This window comes from Misgurnus anguillicaudatus, chromosome 11, assembly GCF_027580225.2.
Source record: "Misgurnus anguillicaudatus chromosome 11, ASM2758022v2, whole genome shotgun sequence".
Classification (NCBI taxonomy): Eukaryota; Metazoa; Chordata; class Actinopteri; order Cypriniformes; family Cobitidae; genus Misgurnus; species Misgurnus anguillicaudatus.
Genome location: NC_073347.2, coordinates 14,183,876 through 14,211,736, shown reverse-complemented (window position 1 = coordinate 14,211,736; position 27,861 = coordinate 14,183,876). Strand labels below are relative to the sequence as shown.

At 38.7% G+C, this 27,861-nt stretch overlaps 1 protein-coding gene across 1 annotated transcript in view; it reads right to left on the bottom strand.

Moving 5' to 3' along the window:
* gfra4a (GDNF family receptor alpha 4a) overlaps positions 1-27,524 on the bottom strand; it is a 125,436-nt gene extending 97,912 nt beyond the window's left edge. Inside the window, exon 1 of the mRNA XM_055170203.2 lies at positions 27,041-27,524. Coding sequence (XP_055026178.1) covers positions 27,041-27,098 — 58 coding nt within the window. The 5' untranslated portion in view covers positions 27,099-27,524. The remainder of the gene's footprint in view (positions 1-27,040) is intronic.
* Positions 27,525-27,861: the final 337 nt, after the last annotated feature.

Below are 27,861 nucleotides of genomic sequence, written 5' to 3'. Positions count from 1 at the left end.
CAGGATTTTCAAAACCCCAAAATGCCATTGTTGTGTAATCAAACAGCCAAAATGCACAAAAAGTTTCCTGAGCTATAGATATAACCAAACATTCATTTCCCGACAAGAGAAATTGAATGTAAACCTACTTAAACACTCCTTTGGACGCCATTTTATTCTTTCATCTTACTGCCGAACCGCATGAAAATAATTCATATAGAAATATCATAGGGAGCAGCCCAGATAAAATAATCATAGTATACAGGATGTTAAAGCAAATATTACTGCCGACGGTAATGCATATTTTTGAAAATGCATAAGAATGATCATTATAGACCATTCAACCAGCAACCATGTCTTCGGGTAGCATTTACATAACACAGTGATGGCTTTCCAGAGCTAACAGTTACTATCGAATCCACAGGTGAGACATTAACTTGATTGGTAATGACACATTTCCATATTTCCTATTTCCCTTTGATTCCAGTCGTTTAAATTAAAGTATTGCTGAGCTTCTCCAAAACGTCTGCCGACCCTGAGCAATCACCCAAAGCAGCACGACCTCTCTGAGCCAATCAACCTTAATCAGCAGGTAGAGAACACCACTCCACTCCCCAGAAGCTCTCCTCGAACCCCCTGACAGAAAACCAAGGCCAGAGCATCCGCTGGTAATGACCAGTTTGTTACATAATGCAAGCGTGGATAACTCTCTCGCTATGCTAAGCATGGTGTCATGAATATAAACAGGTTAGCTGTAGGGGACGGAAAAAGGCCGGAATTATTTATCTAGGCCAGGAAAAGAGACTTTTAGAGCAAAGGGCTTCTCCGCCAGAGTACGCTCACTGCTGTGGGTCGAATAAAGTCCGGCATGCTCAGGAACGAACGAAACGAAATGGTATAATTTTGCATAGTAGGACATGCTAACTTATTCAGTCATGCACAGCGGCATCACGCAGCAGGAGAATATTTGCAGAGTGTTGGCACTAGCGCTGCATGCTAAAGCTCTCTCGCCAACGCAGACCACACGGATATGTGAATGGAGGGGGGGCGAATTAGTCCGAAAACCAAAGAGTGTAAGCGGAACGTGTGTGCAAAGATCCAGGAGTGTTAGCAAGTGCCATTATAGATCAAAGTGTCCAGGCAAGTGTGAAAAAGACTGCATGCCCATGCGCTTATTGGAACGGCCATTTATCGCAACCCCTAAATCCTTCTGCATTACATGTAATGGTTGATGAACTTCTTCAGTGCTATACTTCACGTATTTCATTATACGTGTTGCATATTCCCTTCAGACTTTACGGTTTGTAATAAAGCATCTGAACACAAACAATATTCCTAAATCACTCTGATAAAGGAGAGCAATCTACATATGCAGCAGAACATAAAAACGTAAGTGTCAGATGTTAAGTAGACGTAATTCATAATGGCTGATGTATATTCCAAGGCTGAGAGCTCAAGTTGGTGCCACAGTTTGTGAATGGGCCTGCTCCATCAGATATTTTATTTGCCTGTTTAGCGATACATATTTTACGCCGCCTTATGGGTTTGTGTGTGTGTTAACCTGCATTATAGCTCGTGTGAATAAGTAATAATGACGAATGGCTTTAGTCCCCTGACAGATGGTAATGGAGAATCATTTATTCATGACGGCCATGCTGAGCGTTCTCCTACAACCTCAATAAAACCTCAATAAAGCAAGAGCCGACCGAAATCATCTATCACCTTCCTACTGGCGACATTTTCCTGGCATCGTCTCCAAGGCCAGCCCGCGAGGGTTATTATGGGATTGCACCCTCAACCTTGCGTCCTTTGTTGCGCTCTGCCCCTATTCATGTCTGAGGTACCCATCTCCACCACTAACCGGTCCTAACAGACCGCTCAGGTCATTTCACCCTGGTAATGGGGCCAGTGGCCATTGAACACTTTCAATGACTCAGCATTTCTAACGGACCGTTGAGTTATCTGACAGGATAATCAGTGTTTGACCCTGAGTGAGATGAAGTGAACATAGCCTGCGAGCTGCTGGTACGTGGGTTTACAAAGAATGGATATTTTTTATTGAGTGTTACTTCAACCTCAATCGGATTTTGGAAAACAGCTCAGGTTTACGGCTAATGTATGAGTATGGTTAAAGGTCAGATAACCTCTCTGTACAGACTGCAACTATGTTTATACATCTTAAGTCCCCTTATGTAAGCTTGGACTGACAATAAAAGACACTTTCAAACAATTCACAAGACAGGCCTGTTTTATTTTAGTTTTGTTCATGTTTCACGTGTAAAAAAACACGGTATTTTTCACACAATTTACTTATCTCTATAGCACTGTTTTCACTGTCCTAAAAACAGGCTGATGTCTTCCTTGTTCTATGAAGTCCCCCCTTCAGAAATACGTATCGAGTTCTGATTGTGTAGAAGGTTTAGTGTGTTGTGATTTGATAGCGACTGACATATTCCTGTGGGCGGAGTTTAGTCAAAAAACTGTTCTAGTGACATCATTAAAGCAGGAAGTAGAGGGCTGTAGTCCAAACCAAGCATGCCGCACAAGCCCTAAAAAGTGAAGCCAAAATGTCTCGATCGCCCCCCATTGACTGGTCCCAGAATAGGTCATAAACCCCGCCTCCCCATGTTATTCAATGGGACTTGAGACCAACTAAACAATTTAATTACACTTCAGTTATCTTTTTTCCGAAGCTGGCTTCTGTCATTTACTGTAGTTTTTACCATGCTGATGTTAATTCAAGTGTTTGTTTTTAAAATAAGTTTGTTTTTAGTTAGTTATTTAATGATATAAAAACGGTGGTGTCACATCATGATTGACAGCTGTGATATTGTGTGATATGCGCATTCTGCGAGAGGGAGGGAGGGGTCTTGATATCGTGGCTTTACTTCCTGCTCACTACTGCGCAGGACTGGTCCCGAAACCGCTACTGCGCAGACTCAAGACCCAAGATGTCTGCACCATGTCGGGACACTGGTGGTTTCACTTTTCACCATTGGAAAAGAGCGAACAGGCGTCGTCCATCTTTTTTTATAGTCTATGGTCCAAACCAGCCATTCACTGTAGGCTTTAAAAGGCGAATTCTGTTAAAATAATATATCGCCTGGAAGTGAACTTCGAGCTTTATCATTTTGCAGATATTATTTATGATATTATAGCAACATTACACACTAACTAGGGTTTAAAAAATGGGATCAGAAAGAACGTGACCTTTAAAGCATTTAGAAACAAACGTTTTTAAAATATTTTTGCTAAAAAGTTTTTTAAATCATCCCACTGAGGTGTATGAACTTCTGTTTATGCATTATATGGTATTTAATATGGATGGAGTTTGCTACCAGAGGGGAACATTTATTCTTTGCATCCCTGCTCAAAATGTTAGTAGGTTTAATAGGTCTATGACATAAATTTGCGTGTAACTTTACCAAGAAATTATTTGTTAATCATTCTGTCATGGAGATACAAAATGTTGTTAAAGAGTTTATTGGTTATTCTTTACTATTAATTAATTTATTTATTTTTGAAGTGCTGTAGACTTTCCACGTGACCGTCCATGACATTACTTTAACGTTCTCCATTTTCTCTCTGTTTACACTTTCTTTTCTTTTCAACCTGGGCATTATGTTTTTGACCCAGTATATTCCCTTAAGTTAAAGTTTCGGGTCGGCTCTGAAGCCACCAACTTTGCTCCAGCGTGTGTAGTTCATTGGTAAACAGCAGCAGGTCTCCAAAGCTTTGCCTTTGTCTGCGGGTCCAACAAAGTGCCGGTACAAACATCTCGATTTCAAATCGGCACACACACAGCTGTAGCTCAGCGGAGTCCATTGACCCCTACACTCTAAGCTGAGGATCAGTGAAAACGTGAGTGGGAGGAAAGTAGACATTTCTCATTATGCCTCTTATGGTTCAATCCACTAAAGCTCAGCTTACAACAGCCCACCTGCAGTTATTCAACCAACAACAACACAAATTACACAAAAACACACATAGCTAGATCTGTTGTGCAAATACATTTTAGTTTATAGCAATAATAATCTGGTCTGGTCTCTAATGTAGAGGAAACAGGGCAAGAGGTCACACAGAGAGTGCTGCAATGTATGAAGCATTAACTTTAAATGAAGTAAAAGAGTACACAGTTCAGTCGAAAGTCTAATGTTTTCTTTAACAAATCTAATTAATGTGACTTTTATGTAACTGTAAAATAAAATATCAGAATATATTTGCTTTAGCTGTTGAGTAAACAGCACTGGCGGCTGGTGACTGCTCTTCCGAGAGGCGCAAATTCAAAATATGTGTTCGGAGTGTCATGTGTGTTGCTCGTGTTTTCAAAATACGAGCCGCCACTGCTTAAAGCGATAGTGCAGCTAAAAATGAAACCTTTGTCATCATTTACTCAGCCTCAGATTGTTTTAAACCAAAAGTTTCTTTGTTCTGCTGAACACAGGAAAAAATTTTGAGCAATGTTTGTAACCAAACCGTTGCTGAGTACCATCGACTTCCATAGTATTTGTTTGTCCTACCTGTTTGTCCAAGGCTGTTCTTGGGACAGTACCCTTAAAAACATCTTAATATGTCCAATTTAGGGACAGGTATGTATACATAATATGTACATTTAAGGTACTAACATGAACTTAAAGGATTAGTCCATTTTCTTAAAAGAAAAATCCAGATAATTTACTCACCACCATGTCATCCAAAATGTTGATGTCTTTCTTTGTTCAGTGGAGAAGAAATTATGTTTTTTGAGGAAAACATTGTAGGATTTTTCTAATTTTAATGGACTTTAATAGAGCCCAACATTTAATACTTAACTCAACACTTAACAGTTTTTTTCAACTGAGTTTCAAAGGACTATAAACGATCCCAAACGAGGCATAAGGGCCTTATCTAGCAAAATGATTGTCATTTTTGACAAGAAAAATAAAAAATATGTACTTTTAAACCACAACTTTTCGTCTAGGTCCGGTCCAGCGCGACCTAATGTAAATGCGTGTTACATATATAAAACGCACATTTGCGGACCATTTTAAACAATACACTGCCACAAAGACATTAATTAGTATCAGTTGACATACAACAATGTAGGAACGGTCCTCTTTCTCCACACTTGTAAACACTGGGGCGGAGTTTCGCGTTCGTCCTCTGTGACCTCTTGACGTCATGACGTATTGCGTGGGGTCAGCTGGCGCATCACGACCGGATCTACGTGACGAGAAGTTGTGCTTTAAAAGTGTATATTTGTTATTTTTATTGTCAAAAATGACAATCGTTTTGCTAGATAAGACCCTTGTGCCTCGTTTGGGATTGTTTGTAGTCATTTGAAACTCCGTTGAGGGGGGCTGTTAAGTGTTGAGTTAAGTATTGGATGTTGGGCTCTATTAAAGTCCATTAAAATTAGAAAAATCCTGCAATGTTTTCCTCAAAAAAACTAATTTCTTCTCGACTGAACAAAGAAAGACATCAACATTTTGGATGACATTTAATAGGTGCAAAGGTGTAATGACAGCTTGGGACCATTTAGAATTTTTACGACATTTGAACCCTGATATTGGGGCATGTTGCCACAAAATATCAATATATGCTCAGTTAACTGTATTCAGGGTTCCCACACCTTAGTTAACTTCAAATTCAAGGACCTTTCAAGGACTTTCCAGGTTCAACACCCTCAAATTTAAGGACTAAATCGATATTTGGGGAAACATTTCAAGTGAGAGCAAGTTACATCGTGTTACATTTTAGGATACATTGTTACAATTCCCTTTCAAGGGAACTCATGCTGCGTCACTGCGGTGACACTTTGGAGACGCCTCCAGGGGTAAGTACGTCTGAATGTGTATATCAAATTCAACCAATGGTGAGGCTTAATGACAAAGACAGGGTGAAGCAAGAGCCAAGAAGTATATCGCTATCTGATATTTGCCAAAGACGGCATTACAGGGATGCAGGCATTAAAGCAAGGGAGACGCAGCGTCTTGTTCCCTTCTCGTGAAACAGCAGTAACATACGTAACCAAAGACGTTTTCATGTGTCAAACACAACTATGAAAAAAAAAAAATAGGTATGAATCAACATTCACATACAGAAGATATAAGCATTAAAAGCGAACAGTTTAGCACGCTAGAATTTTTATGATATTATCCTACACTACACAGGGAATAATATGGATTTTTTTTTTCAGAAAACTTCTTGCATAAAATAGATTCAAGCATTTTCAATGACCTGTATCTATGTATGTATATTTTAAAAAACTTCCCAGGGCCTTGAATTTCCCCCCAGATTCAAAAACTTTCAAGGACCCGTGGGAACCCTGTGTATTTGTTTAATAGTGTTCTGTAGCTGTAGTTTTGTTACAAGTATTCCCATCTTGAAAAGTATTCACTATAGTAAAAATGTGACAACTACACTAGCCCTGGTTATCATATTAGATTGCATCAAAAACTAAAAATATTGTATGCAGAAGTAAACTGATCCAGATTTTGCACTTTCAATACTGTTAGTTGTCAGCCCCATGACCTTAGATCAAAATTACGACAGAAACAATTGAGACATAATTTAATCTTAACCTGATCTTGGATGCCAGAGGCTTGTCTTCATGTTTTACACTTCTGTGTCGTTTCTTTAATCTGGCCCACGTGTAAATGTTCACCCATAAAAAAACTTTACTTTCTTCAAATAAAAATGCATGCTTTGAACCGCTTCACATCGCATTTTAAATATAACAACATTAAAGTTCTCCTGCAGGGTTCACTATAACTTCAACCTGAGTCCACATAATATTTCATATAAAAATGAAAAATTCAGCAGATTAAAGACTTAGTACTGAAGAGGAACCTGGGAGATACATCCATACAGGTAATAAAGTGTCAATCATTTACATTGTGTTTAATGTTGTGCCAAATTTGATGATCCAGCATACTGTAAGTTTTGGAGCAAACCTTAAGGGGCCTTAAAAATACAAGAACCACTTGATACCTCTGACATGCTCTTCTGTTGTACAGTATAAAGACAAACACTCAAAGCGGTTTAAGGATTTTCAAAGTGGAGTCAACTTTTCATAAAATGCTGAATATTAAACATGCTGGTAGGTTTTGGCTGCATTAGGCTTGGCTTGCATTGGCAGCAGGATTGATCTGTTGAATGTGCCTCCCTTTGATGCTGCTAAAAACTGTAAACCTGTAGGCTTCTGTACATGCTCTGTTATTTTATCGTCCCCGATATATCTCTCTCTCATCTCATTTTCGCTTTTCCCAATCCTGCAAAACACTGCAAGCCAATAAAATGCAGCTTGCTCTCCTGTGCAGTCCATACTGAACAACATTAACAGGTGTTGTCTGTCTGTGATCAGCCTTGTTAAACACACACAGCTGATGTTGGTCAGATTGCAGACGCTGAATGCGTACAGAATATCTGATTAAATCGCTGTTCCCCTCTGCACCGCAATATAGGTTATGCCCCAGACTACCTGCATATAGTAGAAAGTGTGAGGATTTGTGCAGATGAAGACAGCGCATGCAAAAGGTCAACACAAAATTACGTGGATTAGCCCTAAAATGCTGCATCCTATAAAATCACAGTTTTCGTCTCCGCCTGAACACCTGGTAACTGCAGCAGGTGGTGGAGCTTAAGGGGAAGCCAACAAATTATTAACTGATATTGTTTGTGACTGTATTAAAAAGCAATAAAGCTTTTCGCTGGTGCTCTTGATATTATAGAGACAGTAGCCGTTTCTCAATACCAAGTACGCCAAGTTCGGACTTGTGTCCTTCCTAGTTCGGACTTGCAAGTTCTGACACGGAAGAACGAACTTCTGACGCAAAATGCATTCTGGGAAACGTCGCTGTCATAAGTCCACACAAGTCTCCTCTGATGCATCCTCGATAAAATGGGCGGATCAATAACACATCCGGGGATTTTATGTGAACTTGGGCTTGATGCGAACTTTGAATTGGAACAGTACTTGGGCCGCGACTGATGACGTTTCACAAGTCCACAAGAACGCAAGTACAGACAAGAACACATATTGAGAAACGGCTAGTTTCTCACAAATTCTCACAAGTACCAAAAATCAAATTGCAAGGGAGATCATTAATGGTCCTTGTTAAGGGAATCGTCAATATTACGATCTTTCATATGTAGTGTTGGGTATTTGAACAGACCCCTGACCCTGTGTATTAAGCTACAATACATACGTCATCCCTCTGTCTTCATACTGACATCTGTAATAAAATAAATCTTTATACTTAAATTGAAGGATGAACCAAGCGACCCCTAATAAAATGTTATTGCTCAAATTGTCTATGTTGTCGCTCAGGAGATTTGATGTCGTTCTCGGTTACAATTCATGTTGATTGTATCACTAACATAAGAGGTAAATTTGAGGTAATTATTTGAAACACTGATTTTTGATTACAAGCCTGCTGCAGACGCTATGAAGGGGGTTTATGATAAAAGTGACACTCGCGTTTGCCAGATACTCCCTTGTACTCATGTGTAATCAGAGTTTAGTGTTATGTGAGCGTTTTGCGAGAATTTCATGAATGTGAGGGTCTCTTTTATTATAATTTTATTATTCGAGCGTGTGCAGCAGACACACATTTTGACAAGACGCATGATGAACATGGTTCACATATTTTGACATGACGAGCAACACATGACACTCCGAACCCATATCTTGAATTTCATAAATGTGAGGGTCTCTTTTATTATAATTGTATTATTCGAGCGTGTGCAGCAGACACACATTTTGACAAGACGCATGATGAACATGGTTCACATATTTTGACATGACGAGCAACACATGACACTCCGAACCCATATCTTGAATTCACGCCTCTCAGAAGAGAGGTGATCGCAGAGCCGGCGCCAGACCATAACTAACAGGGGGGCACGCGGCTTCCAACGGGGGGTTGGGGATCGCATTACAGTGCAAGCACACACTCATACAACTGGTAATGTACAGACTGTCAGCTCATTTCCCGAATAAAGTGCAGATGATCACAAACTAAGCTGAAGGCGGTGTGTGTGAACATTAAACTTCCTTAAAGGAACACGCCCACATTTTGGGAATTTAGCTTATTCACCGTATCCCCCAGAGTTAGATAAGTCCATACATACCTCTCTCATCTCCGTGCGTGCTGTAACTCTGTCTGACGCAGCCCCCGCTAGCTTAGCTTAGCACAAAGACTGGAAATGCATGGCTCCAGCTAGTATACTGCTCCCAATAAGTGACAAAATAACGCGATCATTTTCCTATTTATGTGTTGTGATTTGTATAGTCAAACCGTGTACAAATAACAAGGTGATATGAGACACAGCGATCTTTTAACAGTATACATACTGAGAACTATATTCTCTGAAGACGAAGCACTGCCGCATGGGCGGAGTGATTTGCACAACTCTGACCGAATTCTCTGCTCCTCACCAGGGGCTTCTCGTGTGCTGCGAGCAGATCACTCCGCCCATGCGGCAGTGCTTCGTCTTCAGAGAATATAGTTCTCAGTATGTATACTGTTAAAAGATCGCTGTGTCTCATATCACCTTGTTATTTGTACACGGTTTGACTATACAAATCACAACACATAAATAGGAAAATGATCGCGTTATTTTGTCACTTATTGGGAGCAGTATACTAGCTGGAGCCATGCATTTCCAGTCTTTGTGCTAAGCTAAGCTAGCGGGGGCTGCGTCAGACAGAGTTACAGCACGCACGGAGATGAGAGAGGTATGTATGGACTTATCTAACTCTGGGGGATACGTTGAATAAGCTAAATTCCCAAAATGTGGGCGTGTTCCTTTAAAACAGTGTCCTGTAGATTTGAAAATTACGCCTCGACCTCTAATCTCCGAGTTTGAGCCAATCGGTGTTTGCATGAAGTAAGATGGAGCAGGCGGTGCTGGTTCGTTCTAAATGTTCTAATATCCATATTTTAAACGATCCATAAAATGCCGTGAAAAAACACGTTGCTAGTATCAAGTTACATTAATATGCTAAAGACGCGCAGCAATACAACCAATCAGAGAAACTGATCTATTTTAATTCAAAAAACATATATCAACTATATTTTCCTCATTTGTTTACATTAAAAGTCATGAAACATTCAATGTTTAATTTATTTTAATTATTCTTGATATATATATTAAATTAATAAAAAACTGTGTAGGGGGGCACAACAACCTGTTTGGGGGGGCACGAACCGCGAATGCCCCCCCTTGACGCCAGCCCTGGGTGATCAGCCGCCACTGTTGCGTCTATTGGAACAAGCCAAATAATTTAAAAGATCCATGTATTAATTTTTTTATTGGTAAGGACCAGACTTTGGTGGCCAAAAATATGTTTAAATATATGTTAAATACATTTTGTAGAAGGTAAAGCTTAATTAAAAATATTTTTAATTTGAAAATATTTATTTTTAACCTTTATATATTAACATATATTTCAGGGACAACAAATTCATTTAATTTTAGAAACCATGTGGCAAAAATATTTTTTTTTCCTGGCCAAATTATAAAAGAATTTATAAAATATAAAATGATAATCTTAACCTTTTCAAACCTGTTTTGTTTACAGGTTTGTAACATACAAAGTTTTTCTTCCAATGCGACGTGAATATAAATGCTTTAAAATATATTTATTTTTTAAATATTTTAAAATATACCATAAATGGTTAAAATTTGTGAAAAAAAATTTTGTAAACATATTTCAAAATATATTTTAGCACATATATTTTTAGTATATTTGAAAAAATGTATTTTCTTTGCCATATGGGTAAACCTAGTCATTGTGTTATATTAACCCAGACAGTTTTTATATTTGACTTAACAAATATAAAATGGGTTGAAATAACCCACCATTTTTTAGAGTGTGGTCCTGCAACCATAAAGACCATCCTGACATTTACACCTTCGCAACTATTTACCAAAAAAAACTTTTATTTTTTATATTTTTGTTAAAAATCTAGTTTGTGTTACAACTGCTGGAAACGTAACACTCGAAAAAATGTTGGGTTATTTTGAACCCAGCGTTGGGTCAAAAGGGGACAAGCCCAGTCCATTGGGTTGTACTAATCTAAAAATCTAGGTTGTTTCAACTTGGGTCAAATATTTTATTTTATTTTAACCCAACAGCTTTTTTTATTAAAAAATAACCCACCATTTTTAGAGTGTATGCTAAATCACCAACTCTGCTGTTAGCCATCTGTTGATTGGACGGGGCTCAAAATCAAATCAAAGGCTGCAGCCCACACAATGTGAAGGTATTGATGCTCCCAACTCCTGATGCTTCATCTATCTCTCCAGACCTCTTGGTCAGCGGGAACATCAATCTGCATCATGCTGACTGATGAACATTGATATCCCTCAAGGAGGACAGTGGGTAATCCTGGGAGCATGTCGGTGAGACGGGAATCAATAGATGCCTCTTAATAACTGTCCATCTCACCAACTGCTAACCCTGATGACTGTTTGGTCAACACAATGGTTTGCTACACTCCCCTTCCCCTTTTAGCGTGAAGTTTGATGCTTTTCTTTGATTGGATGATTTCGCTTTTATTATTTTTTGTGTGTGTATGTGTGTGTGTTTGAGACCTTCAGGAAAAGGTCTTATAACCTCACAGATTTAATTGAACTGCTTTGTACCCTTCAGTGATAGACAGCCACGCAATTGTATCTTTGTACGCCAAGGGCCTCATTTTAAATATAGATTAGCTCACCTTCTCGATATTGACGCCATTTATTATACCTTAACAGAAAAAGTTAAAACAAGAGCCAAGTCCAAGTGTGAGCAACTAACTCGCTTTACCCACAATGCTGCAATGTGCAATCTATACAGTAGCCTCTACAAAGACAAGCTAGAAATGAGTTTTATTGAGTCAAATGGAACAGCGCGCCGAGAATGAAATAGAGAGATCAGGGGAGTGAATTGCCTGGTAATTGCAAACAAACCAACAGTTGGGTGCGTGTGTGCCACTGTGTGTGTGTGTGTGTGTGTGTGAGAGAGAGAGAGAGAGAGAGAGAGAGAGAGAGAGAGAGAGAGAGAGAGGTATGTGCTATCAAAGTGACCTACAGGTATACATGCTTGGGCTAATAAATGAAACTAGATCATTTAATTGCAAAACAGACAAACTCTCATGTTTATTTAGCATGTGAGGAAGGACATCCCACTGATGTTTTTATATGAAGCATAGATTAACCCTAACCTGGACTCAACAACAAACCTGTATACAGTTTCTCTTGCTTCATTGCATATCAGTTCACATTCAAGTCATAAAGGTACAGTAGCAAACAGCAGCCTGTGATAAATGATACAAAAACATAACCCCCCTTTAAATGTTAACTCCCTCTCTTATCGCTCTCTGCTATTTCTATGTTGCAGTGTGTACTTTGTCAAATGTTGCCCTTTCTGTTGTAAGCAACCGTAGATAAAGCAACAATTGATTGATGTTTTTTAGAGTCCTTTGTGAAGTGAATTCTGAAGCTAAAGTGTGTGTTTAAACCTTCAAGAGTCTTTAGTAAACTGTTTTTTTTTAACAAGAGGCTATTGTTATCATACAAAATAAGTTATTGATAGCTTGCTTGCCCACTTGTCAAACCTAAAAACCACCAAAGCTCACCAGCATTACTGTGCTCACTCGTTAAACAGACACCTGCACTGCTAATGAGCAGTTTATCAGCCTCCGCCATATTTTTTTCCTCATTATGGGCCAATCAGCAAGGTGCATTTTTGTCAGTCTGCTAATTATAGGCCAATCAGCTCAGTGCGTTTTTGGTGAACCGCTTATTAGGGACCAATCAACACAATGTGTTCTGCTGAGCTGCCCACAGAATCTGCCACTCATTACCCTGGTTTGACCTCGTAGTCCTTTTCATCAACTTACAAATGAACATGTAGAGAAGAAAGGCAGAACAACTGTATGAAAGTAGCAATGCACGGATCATGGTTCAATAAAGTTTTATCCTTCTCGTCAGAGTTGGGAATTGTCGGGATTTATTATGCTGCTGGTATAAGCTGAAATAATCAATCTTTCTTTATAAAACTCCAAAATAATTTGCATTGAAATAACTTACATTTAAATAAATTCAGCAGAGACATCCTTTAAACTAGCCTCTCTTTGTATGTGGTCTTACACTCTAAAAAATTGTGCTTTTTAGGGGCTGGACACACCAAAACTTTTAAACGCGTCTGAAAACGCCTTGAGGACGCCGAATGCCAGCTGTTTTTCAGCTGAGTGCCAGCTTTCTTCAGCTGAGCGCTTTGGTAGCTGTGATACTTCAGCTGTGAGCCGGTTGGTTGCTGTGATACTTGTCCCGCCCCACCTCCACTGTGATTGGACGGCCACGTGAGAACTGACATTGACAAGCGGAGCTTTTCTTCCAAAGTTGAACATTTCTCAACTCTCGGCACTCAGCGCTGAGCGCGGATAAACCGCCGGGCGCCGGTTTTCAGTGCGGAAGAAAACCGCTAGCTGCTGGCTTATTTGAAAAACGTTGAGCTTCCATTGAAAACAATTGAAAACATGCGCCGGCTGTGGGCGTAAAAGCGTTGGTGTGCACGCCCCCAAACAGTGGCGGCTGATGACTTCTTTTTTTTGAGGGCGCTCAATGTAGCCCGTCATGTCTGTCGTTCCTTTTTTCAAAATATGTGTTCTGCGCTTTGAGAGATCCTGTGTGCATCACGTGTCATGTCAAAATAAGTGCCTGCTGCAGACGCGTCTAAAGGGTTTATGATAAAAGAAACACTCGCATTTGCCAGATACTCGCATAATCTCATGTGTAATCAGAGTTAACTGTTAAGGGAGTGTCTTGCGTGTATTTTGTAAACGTGAGTGTCTCTTTTATCATAAACTGTTTTGACGCGTGTGCAGCAGGCACTTATTTTGACAAAACACGTGATGCACACAGAATCTCCCGACACGTAGAACACATATTTTGGAAAAGGGAACCACACACATGACACTCCGAACACTTATTTTGAATTAGCGCCCATCGGATGAGCAGTCACGAGCCGCCACTGTTGCTAAATAGCACTAAAAGTGGTTCACTGGCTTGCAATCATATAGGGGAACCATTTGCAGTGCTAAACATCACCAATGTAGACATTGTGTAGCACAGAACCATATTGCGCTATGTTGAACCATAAGCGGTGCTTTAGTCGTGCTTTCACATCATTTATGGTTTCACAGAGGTGCTAAAATCCAGCTAAGACCAGCATAAGCTGGTGAGCTGGTTTAAGCTGGTTCCCAGCTTGGTTTTAGCTGGTTTTGCTGGTGTAGGAAGCTGGTTTTGCTGGTGTAGCAAGCTGGTCTAGCTTTGTTTTGGTCACATTTTAAGCTGGTCTAGCTGGACTTAGCTGGTCATGCTGGAATACCAGCTGGCCCACCAGCTACAACCAGCTAAAACCAGCTACCAGCTTATGCTGGTTTAAGCTGGATTTTTCAGTAGGGAAAATGTGCTGAAATGGTTCCCCTATGATTACAAGTTTTTAGTACTATTTAGCACCATTGTTTTTTTAATGGTCTTTGTATGTGATCTTAGCCTGTCTAAGAATTATCAGTTTTATTGTTTAGAGTTCTTTGTGTATGTTGTAAGATTGTACACTAGCTAATATGGCTTTTATCTTATGGATCTTAGGCTGGGCGATACGGAGCAAAATTCATATATTTGTACTTTTGTGATGAATAGCGATATCTCTGTATTTTCTATAAAGTGCAATACATTTTTACATGCAAATCAAAGCCTTTTGTGAAATGTGAGAATCACATTTATTAAAACAGCGTATGTTGAAAATAAAGATCAAAGACAGGGTTTTCCTCCATATTTGACAATACACATCTGCGCAACATGCGAACTGGTTGGAAAGCTTACGTTTCATCTCAATGTACATTTCTGGCAAAGCTTTTGTTGCATATAGACCATTTCAAAAGATGTAAACAACTGGTCCAGAAACACTTCCTGTTTCAGTTTGTGACACACATTTCACACATATATCATTATCTTTAAGATGTTTGTTTAACTTTTTGACTCAGTTCTATATGTTCGGTTAGTTGTATTTTATCCCAGCGTTTATCTAGTGTTAAAAAACTGAAACAGGAAGTGCTTCTGGACCAGTGTTGTTTACATCTTTTAAAATGGTCTATAAGGAGGGTCATATCAGGCCATACCGATATAGCTGGGGAAAAATACAGATAGAGGAGAGCGGGGGCGAAAGTAAAATTTTTCAGAAAAACTTAATTTTAAAAGATAATGTTATAGACAGAATTAAATCAAATTACAATAATATGAATTTTCAACATATACAAAAGTTTTAGCAATGGGACAAAAGTAACAAGTGTTACTTTCGACCCGACAGGATCTCCTCACATTTTAATCCGATTTACTTTTATTTTGAAAAACTCAGAGAGGTCAAACTTCAGGATGTGTTAGAGCACTAAATAACCTGTAGATTGATCAGTACTAACACATCAAACCCGAAACATAACGCATCATAAGAACAAAATGACCACCTTAGGAATTTACTTATCATAGTTGAAAACACCTTTCTGGATCTACACGCGGAAAACTGTGAGTAAATAACGCGGTATTTGTCAGCTCTGTCAGGGGTTGTGTGCCTAAGATGCTGTCGTAGTTTGGGATGCAAATGTTATCAGGGCTCGGAGAAAATCGCTTTGTTACTTTCGTCCCGCGTTACTTTTGCCCCAGTTCTCCCCTATAGTAACAAAGCTCAATATATCACCCAGCCCTAAGTAAGATGTAATCTCTAGGAAATCAATTAGGTCTGAGGGGGGCTTTGGGCCCTGGGGCCTCATTTATAAAGCGTTTTACGCACAGATTTGATCTAAGACCGTGCGTACGCTCAAATCCACTCAAACGCTCAGATTTATAAAACTTGTCTTTGACGTGGAAAAGCACTTACCTCCACGTCAGGTTCCGACTTGACGTACGCACGTTTCCTTGTGGCAATATTGCAGTATTGCAGGTGGGCATGTTCGAAGCTTTTTGTTTTGTGCCTTTTGTGGTTAACTGCAGAGAATTTTTTCATTTGTTTTGGAGTTGTCCTTGTTCAAAAAAGGAAAAAAGGTGGTTGGATTTGTGCTCTTTTGTTGGAATTCATATATTTTTCTTAAGACTTTGGAAAATATTTAATTAGTTTTTTTCTCTTATGATATCTTATTACATACGAAATATTATTTGATTGGTGTGTTACTTTTGTTTGCAGCGTTTATTATAAATAAATGTAAATATGGTGATTATAAACCATTATTCCGTATTTTTTTATTAGAAGTTAAGCAATAGGCTACCTAAAATCTATTAATAATCTGATTAACAAGAAAGCTGCTAAATGTATTAATGTATGTCAGCATTTCCATGTTTTTATTAAATTATTTTTCTCTTTCATCCCCTGGCTAATGTAAAAAAAAGTGTTGAATATGTTTGATAAAAAATAAATAAATATTCGAAACTTTTACAGCGTCAACATAATCTGTCTGTATTAGAGCTTCGATCGGGCACAAAAAACCATAACCGAAGCCCCTGCACGTTGTGTCCGAGCCCAGCCCGACCGACACATTACCGACAATGTTTTAATAGTGCGCCGTGACGTTCTCAACTACAATTCAGAGTTTTTTGAATTACAGAAATCTGTTTAGAATTATCTTAATGAGCCAATGCAACAAGGACGAAGCATGTAAACTGCGCTGTTTGTTTATTCAGAATAGAACCGTAGAAACATGCAACAATGATGCACACAGAAAATGAACAAACTGTGGAGTAGGCCTACTAGGCTACTCCAAAATAATTTAACCAGGTTTTAGAATATATTTTAAAACAAAATATGTTGGCCTATTTTGATATTTTAAAATGTAGGCCTATTCTAATGCAAAAAGATGGCGCCCAAGCTATAGGTTCAGAAAACGATTTTCTAGTTCGTCATCTTTTCAAAACATATTTAAAAATATAGCAAAATCGTTTCGCAGTGTTTAAGGAACATCTAATGTTACAGAACATGTGCTTTATTGAATGAAAGTAAAACCGATCGAATTTAATGATTAAAACGACGTGAAAGGAACTAAATTGTGAAGCCTCGATTTAAGGGACATGCGACATTTAAGAGTGATGGGTATTTCAAAAATTAATACAAATTATTCCCATGCATCGATTTTAATGTTAAACATCGGTAAATCCAAATGAATCCATATGGAATATATTCCGACAGTTTAAGATACGATCTTTGAATTTTAAAGTCGAAAATATCTTATTTTAACACCGTCGCGCAGGAGGCATGGCAAACTGAAACAAAGCTTTAAAGACACAAATATAATATATAATATAGGCTATGTTTAGCCTACGTGTAAAACTATATTTAAATGAAACCCGTGAATTGAAAGATCCACTAATAATCGCCTTAACTTGAGTGATGTCAATAAAGTTTCCATGTTAGAATTTAGAAATATTAAAAACTTAAGCAAACGACAACAAATATGTTTTCTTACCACTCGCCATTGTAGCAGTCAGAGAATTTGGCCTTTGAAAATTTAATATTTATATGCTAATGAATTAAATTAGGGGCGTTTACAAGGCGGAGTTCTAAAAGCATTCAGCTGCGCACAATTTTAAGATCATTTGTGATTTATAAACCGCACATCTGGAAAAGAGGCGTACGCACGTTTTTTTGTGCGTAAGATCCTTTTCTCTGAATCACACTTACGATCATTTCAGAAATGGTCTTAGATGAAATGTAGGACAGTTCCTACGTCGCACTTTTATAAATGAGGCCCCTGAAGTTTTGACATGACCTGACATTTGTGCTTTTCTCAGTTGCTTATGAACATCAGAGACGTCTTTTTTATTAAAATAAATCTATTTTCCAGTTTTGAATAATGCCTGTGCGACCATTAAGTTGTTTCCACCGTTAAGGGAAAAATATGAATGCCAACGCTTTTATGGACCCCAGGGAGTTTAAAGAAACAAAATGGTATGAAGTTGGTGTGTACCTCCATCTCATATCATGTACACAGTTACTTCTCCACCTCTGTGCACAAGAATCATAAATCAACAATGTGTACCCACCCAGCCACCTCCACACTCACAAACACACACATGGGTAGACAAACACAAACACACATACACTACGGAGCATTTTTCACCAACAAACCAAAGGCACACGGGTTCACACAGTCTTAGAGCTTTTGTGTTTTGTTCTTCAGGAACAAAAGTGTCTTGCAGTTAGAATGGGTTGAAAGACTTAAGTATACCGAACAAAAGATGTCACACTGTTTCAGTTCAAAGACACTCGGCAAACAGCACGAGCCACCACACTGTTGATTTGTATTCTTGTGGTTGTGACACGTGCACAGACTCAGATTCGCAACTTAACCCCGTTCATTTGTATTCACGTGACCGCGGCTCAGCCCCAATTTCCCACCAATTTGCGCCCACCTCCGCACCGCTAACAAGAAACCTCTGTGAGCATCAAGGTGTTGGCGTGCCTCAGCACCTGTCGAGATTAAATCACACCAGACTCTCTGGCCTTTCCAGAATTTTCCTGTCTGTATGCCACACGGAGTCGCAAAAATGCCACATTCCTTTACTGAGGCGCCGGTAATTGTCCTGGCAATTTAATAGTGCCTTTACAAAAGTCGGCAGAATGACGGGACGTTAACATAATGAGCAGTGCTGTCAACTCTTCCTGCGCTTCAAACCTCACAGCCTGCTCAACGTTGTGTGTGTGTGTATGCGTGGTGCTTTCCTTTATCTAAACCCAAAAAAGGTCTCTTCATATCTTTTCACAGATGATGTGGCGGAATTGATGCTGCGACTTGTGCCAGATGAATGCTTGACTGACTCTCGCTGGGATCACACAGAGAAAGCAGGTTTTATATCTGACCACACGTTGGACATACGGACATGCACACGTTGTGCTAGTTATGATACCGTGTGTATTGTGCAAAAGTAACAAGGTTAGGGTTATGCTACATTGTTTTGTTTACACTGCAGTATATTCAGGCATCTCCTAGCGGGCAGGAATGATACAACTTACATTATTTAAATGTAAGAAAACTCAGGAAACATCGAGGAATGTGAAATATAGAGCATAATGTCTTCCAAACAAGTCGAGTAGAAGTTGTAAAGGTTTTGTTAGGTTCATTTGTTAAGTAAATAAATTTAAGGAAAATCATTATAAAAAAAATATTCAATTCCTGGTCACATGTACAGTATGTGCTTATTGACTATTTGCAATGACACAACTCATCAAATCAGTTTTAAAGGCGCTCTAAGCGAATTGATGCGTTTTAGACCATAAAACATTTTTTGTTACATACAGCAAACATCTCCTCACTATCTGCTTGCTGCCTGACCGCTGATCAAACTGTAAAAAAACGCGATCTCTGTAGACAGCTCAGGCTCGACAAACGGCAATATCAACATAGTGGCCAAACCTAGCACAACAAAACATAACAAAGTGTTCCAGCCAATAAACGACAAGAAGGATTTGGGGGTGGGGGTTGGGCGCGTTCATGAAAGCACGGACGGGAGAGGGAGGGGGAGGCGTTAGCTATGCTCAGTTTGTTTGAAAACAGTTCAAACATCAACAGGAAGTGACGTCGCACATTATTCGCTTAGAGAGCCTTTAAGGCAAAATCATATAAATAATGTTTTATTTTATTATGTGTCACTACCGTAAAACTATTGTCACACTTGACAACCCTTGATCGAGTTACATCAAAAGGCCGGCACATCTATTTGTCATCTATCAATGTCTTAAAACTGTGGGTCATACAGTGGGATAAGGTGGTCTCACAAAGTCACTTCGTACAAATTGTACAGTTTAGTACAGCTCATGAATAGTAATAATTAACTGTATTGTTTTTATTACCTTAGAATAAGCCGTTTTTATCTACATACACCACGGGTCTCCTTACACGGAAGTCGCCGTCATGTTTCTACAGTAGCCCTAAAGGGAGAAATCTGCTCTACATTTTGTCCCTACGCAACCTCAGACGATGACGATGTAAAAATGCATTATACATTGAAATTTATATTTAATTTGTACAATGACAAGGAAAAATACATTCTAGTTCAGCTATGTTTACATGACAACAATTTAGTGAAAAACAAAAAATATATATTTTTGCATTGAGGAAAAAATTCACAGATGACAAAACTGTCAAAAAGATCTGTGTTTACACAAATCCGCAAAGACGACAAAATCTGGCGTATTACGTATGCAGGCAGATGGCGATGTTACTTTGTAAAGAAATGAAAGCATCGATCACTTTTGTTTAGACGGACAATGAGGTAGGTGTATTACTACAAGCGACTTTGGGCTATGCAGGGGCAAAATTTGGTAAAGTTTAATAAACTCTTTTTTTTTAAAGTTTCATTATCATTAATATACTCTTGAGCAGCACAAAGAGGCTGTTTACACTTGGCATTAACATGCATTTTCGTTGATCGGGTCACAAGTGGACGACCTTATGCCAAGTGTAAACGGTATTCAAAACGTTTTGAGCTCGCCCACTTTCAACCACATTCAGAGGTAGTGGAAAACCCTTTCAATTGGATTGCTCTTGTAGTGTAAACGCACATGTTGCTGAATGTGTTCGAACAGCCACACGTGACCGCCTTCTCTCCGCCCATTTATCTAATCTAAGATACTGAACACAATGTTTTAAGTCTTTTCTGACTTCTGGCACGAACACACGGTGTACAGTGCTATTTTTAACATTTCATTGATTAAACTAAAACTGATCTCCGTGTAGTTTCACATGCAAGCTTGTGAAAGTTGCACAATCTTATTTCATCAACTGCGCTGTAATATCATAAAAAAGCTTTAATATATACACGTACAAAACACTGTGCAGCATGTTTACTTATAACACAAGCAGCGGACTCCGACATAATATTAGTTTGCGTCCATATAAACTCATCATTACTCCTGCTCGCGTTTAAATGACAGCTGAGAGACTTACCCACGTTCAGGGCAGAAGCGGTAAAAAGTGGACAAAAGAGACGAATTTACATACCAGGTGTAAACGTGACTTGTCTCTCTCGTCCGATCGACGAAAACACATCTTAATACCAAGTGTAAACAGCCCCAAACTGTCCTTTAGGCTGCCATTGTTGTTTTGGTTATACTCGCAAATGCCTGTAGACTGAAGTAACACATCCGCATGACAAAACTATTCCCACTGATTCGCTTTTATGTCGTTTACACAGAGATTACAAGGTATTTTATCAAAAACTTTCACTATAACCTTTTTTTTTCAAAAGTTTACATTTTCAGGACCTAAAAATGCCATTGTTATGTAAAAGAACAGCCAAACTGCATAAAACAAGTGAAATCGTTGTCATGTAAATGGCCCCTTAGATGCCGATCACAGCAAACGCATTTATGGCAGCTGCAGATGCCTTTTTGGATGATTTTCTACGGGCAGTGAGCGTTATGCGCGCTGTTATGCTAATATGACAGTTAACAGCAAAAGTGGGCTCACAATTCAATATTAGATTAAGACAGCTGACTCAGTGGTTGCCTAGCAATATAAAAAGCTGCGCCGCATTGCTCTTTTTCAAAGTGACCAAAAAAAGGCAGTGTGGCGCACCTTGCGTTTCCAATCATTTAGAACGCGTTTGGTGTGATTGGCCCCTTAGAGAGGTGATTGTGACCCTGTTAAATGTTAAAGTCTCATAATCTAATTATAAGATTAAGACCATCAAAGTTGGATTTCACATTGATTTCAATTTCTGACTTGGCCTTACTCAGTCAGTATTAAATATATCAAAGTTATATTTCCATTTAAAAATATTTGGATCCTGAGATAGATTATACCTGCCTAGGTGATTTTTGGAATGAAATGGTTTGAAAACCCCTGGTCTATCTCTCCTGGTTATTCTCTACTCAATCCCAGTCAATCCAGGTCAATACGCACAGCTTTGGGCCACCTAATTAAAAAGTCACCCCAAAAGTCATGTTGAATGAAATAGACTAAGAGATGTATGCAGAGGATAATTAAGAGTGTGAAGGCAGTTAACCTGGACGGGCCAATGGGATGGGGAATTAGCATTAAAGCTACTGAGAAACAGCAGTCGTGCCAGAGTATATTTATATCCCTGTGTGCTGCAATCTGCACTGCATAATGAAATCTGCCACAATTCAAGGTTACTAAATGTGTGGCTAACAAATTCATTCAATCCCCTAAGAGCTTAAAGGGCTAAATGAGCATTAGTCTGGAAACGATGGAATTCATTAGCATTGCACACTTGAATCTTACACTTTTGTCAACTGTTGGTAATTACATCATTATTACGTGCATAAATACCATGAGAGAGACTCATAACTACCATAAATGTCTCAGTGAATGTGCAAAAATTTATGGAGAAATGCAATAAGCTTTTGTAGTTTTGAAAACGCATGTAAAAAAATTCCATGTAAAATCATCATTGTGCATAAATAAACATAATTTTGTAAAAATATAACCATTATATCTTTAATATTGACTCTGTAAGATCATATCAAAAATTTAAATCGATGTAAAATCTAATTTGTATGCTCGTAATCTCATAATTAGATTATGAGACTAAAGCCTGGATTTCACAGGGTCATATTTGTTCAGCATTTAATCACATTGATTTCCCTTTGTAAATAGCTAGTGTTTATATTGTAATGTTTATGCTAATTAAAAAAGATTACACAATAGCAAACTGTGTTTTATAACTGGATATATGAAATGATTATACTGCAACCCAACAGTTTACAAGCTCATTAAAGTTTCCCTTCGGCCCGGCTCCATGACGGCTGTCAAAGTGGAGTGCGACACAGAAGGACACAAAGCAATCATCGCTCACATGATGAGCTTGTATCTCCCCTGCAGTAGAGGACACATAATACACTGACCCAAAATATTTGCTGAAGCGAGTGTTGCTGTTTTTCTAAAAGTGGCAGAAATGAACACATGTTGACTTTCAAAAAGTGCTAAGGATAAAAATGCTGATGCGTGTGAAATGCGTGAGTGTAACAAAACAGAATCGGATCACAAGTGGACGAGGCTAAACACAGGTGTAAACGGGGTGTAAAATGTTTTGAGCTCATCCATTTCCGACCACATTAAAGTCATTCGAGTTTTCGACCACATTCAAGGTAGTCGAAACCAATTCGACTGGACTGCTTTCGTGATGTAGATGCTTATGTGGTTGAATGTGTTTGAACAGCCACACAAGACTACTGCCTACTGATCTAATGTATGATGTACGAGCACAATGTTTTTCTATCAGTCCTGACTTTTAGAGCGAACCACAGTGGTTAGCGTGGTCTTTAGGCTATCATTGATGAAAACCAAAGCGGCTGCTTTCAATTGCTCTGAAATATCTGAGCTCTTACATATACATGTACAAAACATTGTCAGCATATTTAACCCTCTGGGGTCTAAGGGGTTTTTAGGGCCCTGGGGAATTTTGACATGCACTGACATTTGTGCTTTTTTCAGTTGCTTAAAAACATATTAATGGCAAAAGTCTCATAACAATGTGTTCAGCACAACTTGGCTACAATATTATATGAGCTACATGTATGTACATGTTTGTATTTTTTGAGAGAAAAATGTTTATGCGTGTTTTTTACGTCACTGATATAAGTTCACAAAACTCATTCTAAACATGTTTTCCCAAGACTCCTCTAAACAGGATCTAGTAGTCTAGAGTTTTTTCTTCAAAATGATGTGAAAATCATTCGGCCTGCTCATTTACATAAAACAATATATTGATTCACAATTTGTAAGACACGTTTGCTTGGAAAAGGCCGTATGCGTGGAGGCGGGAAAGCTCCTGAATAATCAGTGATTGACAGCTCGGGAAACAAAAGAGTTGCATAATGAGCCAAATAATGAGCCTTGTAGGAATTTTTTTTCTATTGAAATATTTTCTATTAATTTCACAAGTATACTTTAAAAAACCATAGTACTCATGGTAAAGGTACTGTTTAGTCATCGTAAACATTAACACAGGGTAAGTGTTTGGTTGGCCAGCGAGAGTTTTACTTTTGTGCAGTAAAAAGCTCAAAAGAAGTTGTCTGGACTCTTATTTGTGTTTTTGTAATCATTATAGTAGAAACACAACAAGGGACAAGTGTGATCAAATTATTAATGTTTGTTTACATCTGCCGCCGCCATTGTTCCCACACGTGTTGATCATGAAAGCAGTATAAAGGAATGTGTGCACACGCGAATGATCCTGTGTTTAATAAACTTGCTGTTGGGAGATATGCGCTTCGCAAGTAAATAAGAATTGAGAACTGTTTGCAATCGCGTATTTTATAAGAATACCAAAAAGCGCGTCAAATTTCCTGACTCATGTGTTTGTGTATGTGCGTGCCGTCGTGTGTACTGTTTGACAAAAGGACAAAGAAAACACTCGCGTCTGGAGATACTGACACAAATACGCAATAAGGATTTAGATGTCATGTTTGGTGCACTCGGATAAAACAACTCAGCATAACAAGAAATGGAGAGACTGGATCGTAGATTGATTGCAGGAGGCACGAGTTATGCATATGGATGTCTCTGCTCGTTCACTTCAATGGCGCGGGGGTGTGGCCATCTCATCTCATTACAGATAAACAAGTAACAGGAGAAAGAGGTAACCTCTCCTCTTTCTCACAATGCAATGCTAACTAGGAGTTAACTTACAGGCTTAGAGTCCAAAGTGGGAGGAATTATGATAATGTCGGTCTTGTCTACATCACCAATCTCAGGAAGTAAACTGTTGCCTACAATCCGTGTGTTTGTTGTAGTCCAATGAAAAGAGATTAACGTTGGAGACGATAACTCGTGTCATCGTTTACTTTCGTGTATGTACCTTTTGCATATCATTAACATGTACTAATACACACTTACACACCAAAGGAAATGTAAAATCGTAAATCATATAATTGGTGCTCTTTAAACTCTGCATTTCTCTCGCTTGTGTTTTAACAATTCACCCATAGACTATTCCTTTGATGTTATCAGGACAGAAGTGGTCGAAAGTGGACAAACAGACTGCACCGCTCTTGTCCGCTCATGATCAACCAAAATGCATCTTAATACCAGGTGTAAACAGGGCCATGATGTTGCAATTGATCAAACCCAAATGTCCTTACCATTCAAACAGCTTTACAAACATAGCGATCAATGTTTAAGTGCAAATGTAAAAGTGATTAAAGGTTTATATGAGATTTTAAATTAAAATGATCATTACTTTATTACAAAAACAATAGTTAATGGAAATTCTCTGTAATGATGTATGTATCCACGTGCGTGCAAGTTTGAATAGGTTTAAGATGACAAATTTATATAATAACATGGGTATTACATTGGTATTACAACATAAACATGGTTTACAGAGACACTTCCTGTGGCTCACAAACCACAGTCTAAGTAAGGCAGACAGACAAATAGGAACGAATGAAAAAGTGTCTGTGCTTGACATCGGTAAGGTTGAGAGATTCTCCCCTTCACTGTAATAAGTTATAGTGAAAATACTGATATTAAACAGAAATAACCTTTACATTTTCCGAACTGTGTCAAATGAAGGTCACTAGTGGATCGGTTGCAGCATTTATGGTCAGCAACTATTTGAACTGCACACCATCAGAACGCAACCACTGCTTCACCATATTCATAAGCTGCCTGTCTGCCATCTGTAACACTATATTCTCAATGTTCATTAATATCTTGATGATGTTTTTACTTAATTATGTTATTTAATCTAAACACTTTTCTGTTTTATAACCTTGCTCTGTACTGCACACAAAACAATAATGTCATTGAAGTGCTTTGAAATTAAAGAATGATAAAGAAAGACAGAAAGGCTGTATGCATGTTATACTGATGGTGCAGCATTATACCTGTTAGTTTTAACACAGTTATTACATTTCACTATGGTCTGGGATGCCGCAGGGAAGCTTTTCCATGAGGTATGGTCTTATTTTCAGGTATCTGCGAGATCTGTTCTTGATTGAATGGCTATTCTGGATTTACTCTGCAGCTGTCTTTAATCCTGAACTGCTTGTGGCTTTCTCTTTTTGCTTTTTCTCACCTTCCCATTATGAACCTGCTGTGGCCTCTTGCCTTCACGATGGCTTGTAGGGTAGATTTTTCTCACACCCACAATCTTAATAGGGGTGCTGAAAAGGTTCTTCACAGCGATGCAATTGAATAACATTTTTGGATCCTCTAAGAAGAACCTTTCAGCCAAATGTTCTTAGAAGAACCATTTCTTTCTTTTATAATCTAAAAAACTTGATTTTCAATACAAAGTCTTTTTGTGCAACAGAAAGGTTTTGGGAATGTTAAAGGTTCCTTAAGGAACCACAGTCTTACAAAGTACATTTTAGAACCACTATTTTTCAGGAGTGCAGAGCTTTGTCAATACACTGAGACTGTTATGAAAAACCGTCAATGCATTTCAGTGAAATCAGTGAATCGAATTAAACAGATGTAAATCTACACGCCACTGGGTCCACTTAGAGAAAATGTTTTAAAGAATACCCCCTCAGCTCATGACTCTCAGTCTCGGTATGTTGTCTCTTCTAGTTTCTTAAAAATTGATATTTGCATATCTGCAGTAGGATACATCATCTGCTCTCTACGCCACACTCGCGTGTTACAAGCGCGTGGTTTGACGGCTGTCTGTCAGCTTGCTGCTTTATAATAATGTGCGCGCGTGCATATTCAAAACTCAAGTCAGGTATTCTCAACACACAAACGTAATCACATTAACGGGATGTCCAATCCACTTGCCCTGCAAAAATAAAAAAAGCACCGAGAATCTAAAGGAAAGAGGGAAGAATCTAATGCCCTAACGGATTGTAAACCACAACTTGTGTGGGACAACTTATGAAAAATTCTTATATTTATTAATTTAGCTTTATACGAATGAGAGAAATAGCAATAATGTAAAAAACCAAGTTGAAGTTAAAACGCAGTGATGATTTGTAAAAGGATTTTCAATATTCTCTTCACATCCGCAACAGCTGCGACTGCGCGCATCCTTCGTTCAACACAAACCAAAGGAATTAATCACAAAGAAAACTCACCAAAAACTGCCAGCTGGAGCAAGTAGAGCCCGATGATGTCCATCCTGCTCAGAGCCATCAGTCCGACAGCAAAACAAGACTTCAGCGACTGCCCGTGTCCACTGGCACCAAAGTTGTCCAGAAACGTCGTACTGCGTTCAGTGCTGTTTCTCCCCAAAAAAGCAAGGTGCAATCCAAATCATGTCACGGAAGCAGAGCACGTCGAGCATCTTCTGTTCCCCGACAAATCTGGCGCAAGATGAGGGAAGCAGTTGCGCAAAATCAGTGCCACGAAACGCCAAGATTTTACTCACCGCTCGCGTTATAAACCTAACGAACAGTCAATCCATTCATTAAAGAACGGTTCGGTTATCTTCGGAAATAAACTCGTCTGTTGTTCGTGTGGTCCTGCGTCTCTGTGTAACTCTGTGAGCGCGTGAAAACTGCACTGGCACCAAATCACTGGACGAGTGCGCTCTGCCCTCCAACTCTACTGACTGCACAGAGAGGCAAGGCTGTTTTTAATGCAATTATGCATAAGCAGGAATGTATGTCAATTATTATTTCATAGCCAGCGGAACAGTTGATCTCCTTGCGAGGATTGAAAATTGCGCATTTCATTTTGATCCGCGTATTTAAATTCCATCACGTTTTGTTTGTTACACGATTATTATTTTTTTCAATTAGATGGGAATTTAAACTAACATGAAACTAAAATGTCCTGCAAACTGGATTATTGTCCTCGGGTGTATTATTGAATGCCACCCACATGGGAATAATTTTTTTTACCTTATTAAAAGTAAATCTATTTACCCTAAAGTTTTCATATAAAACACGTTCTG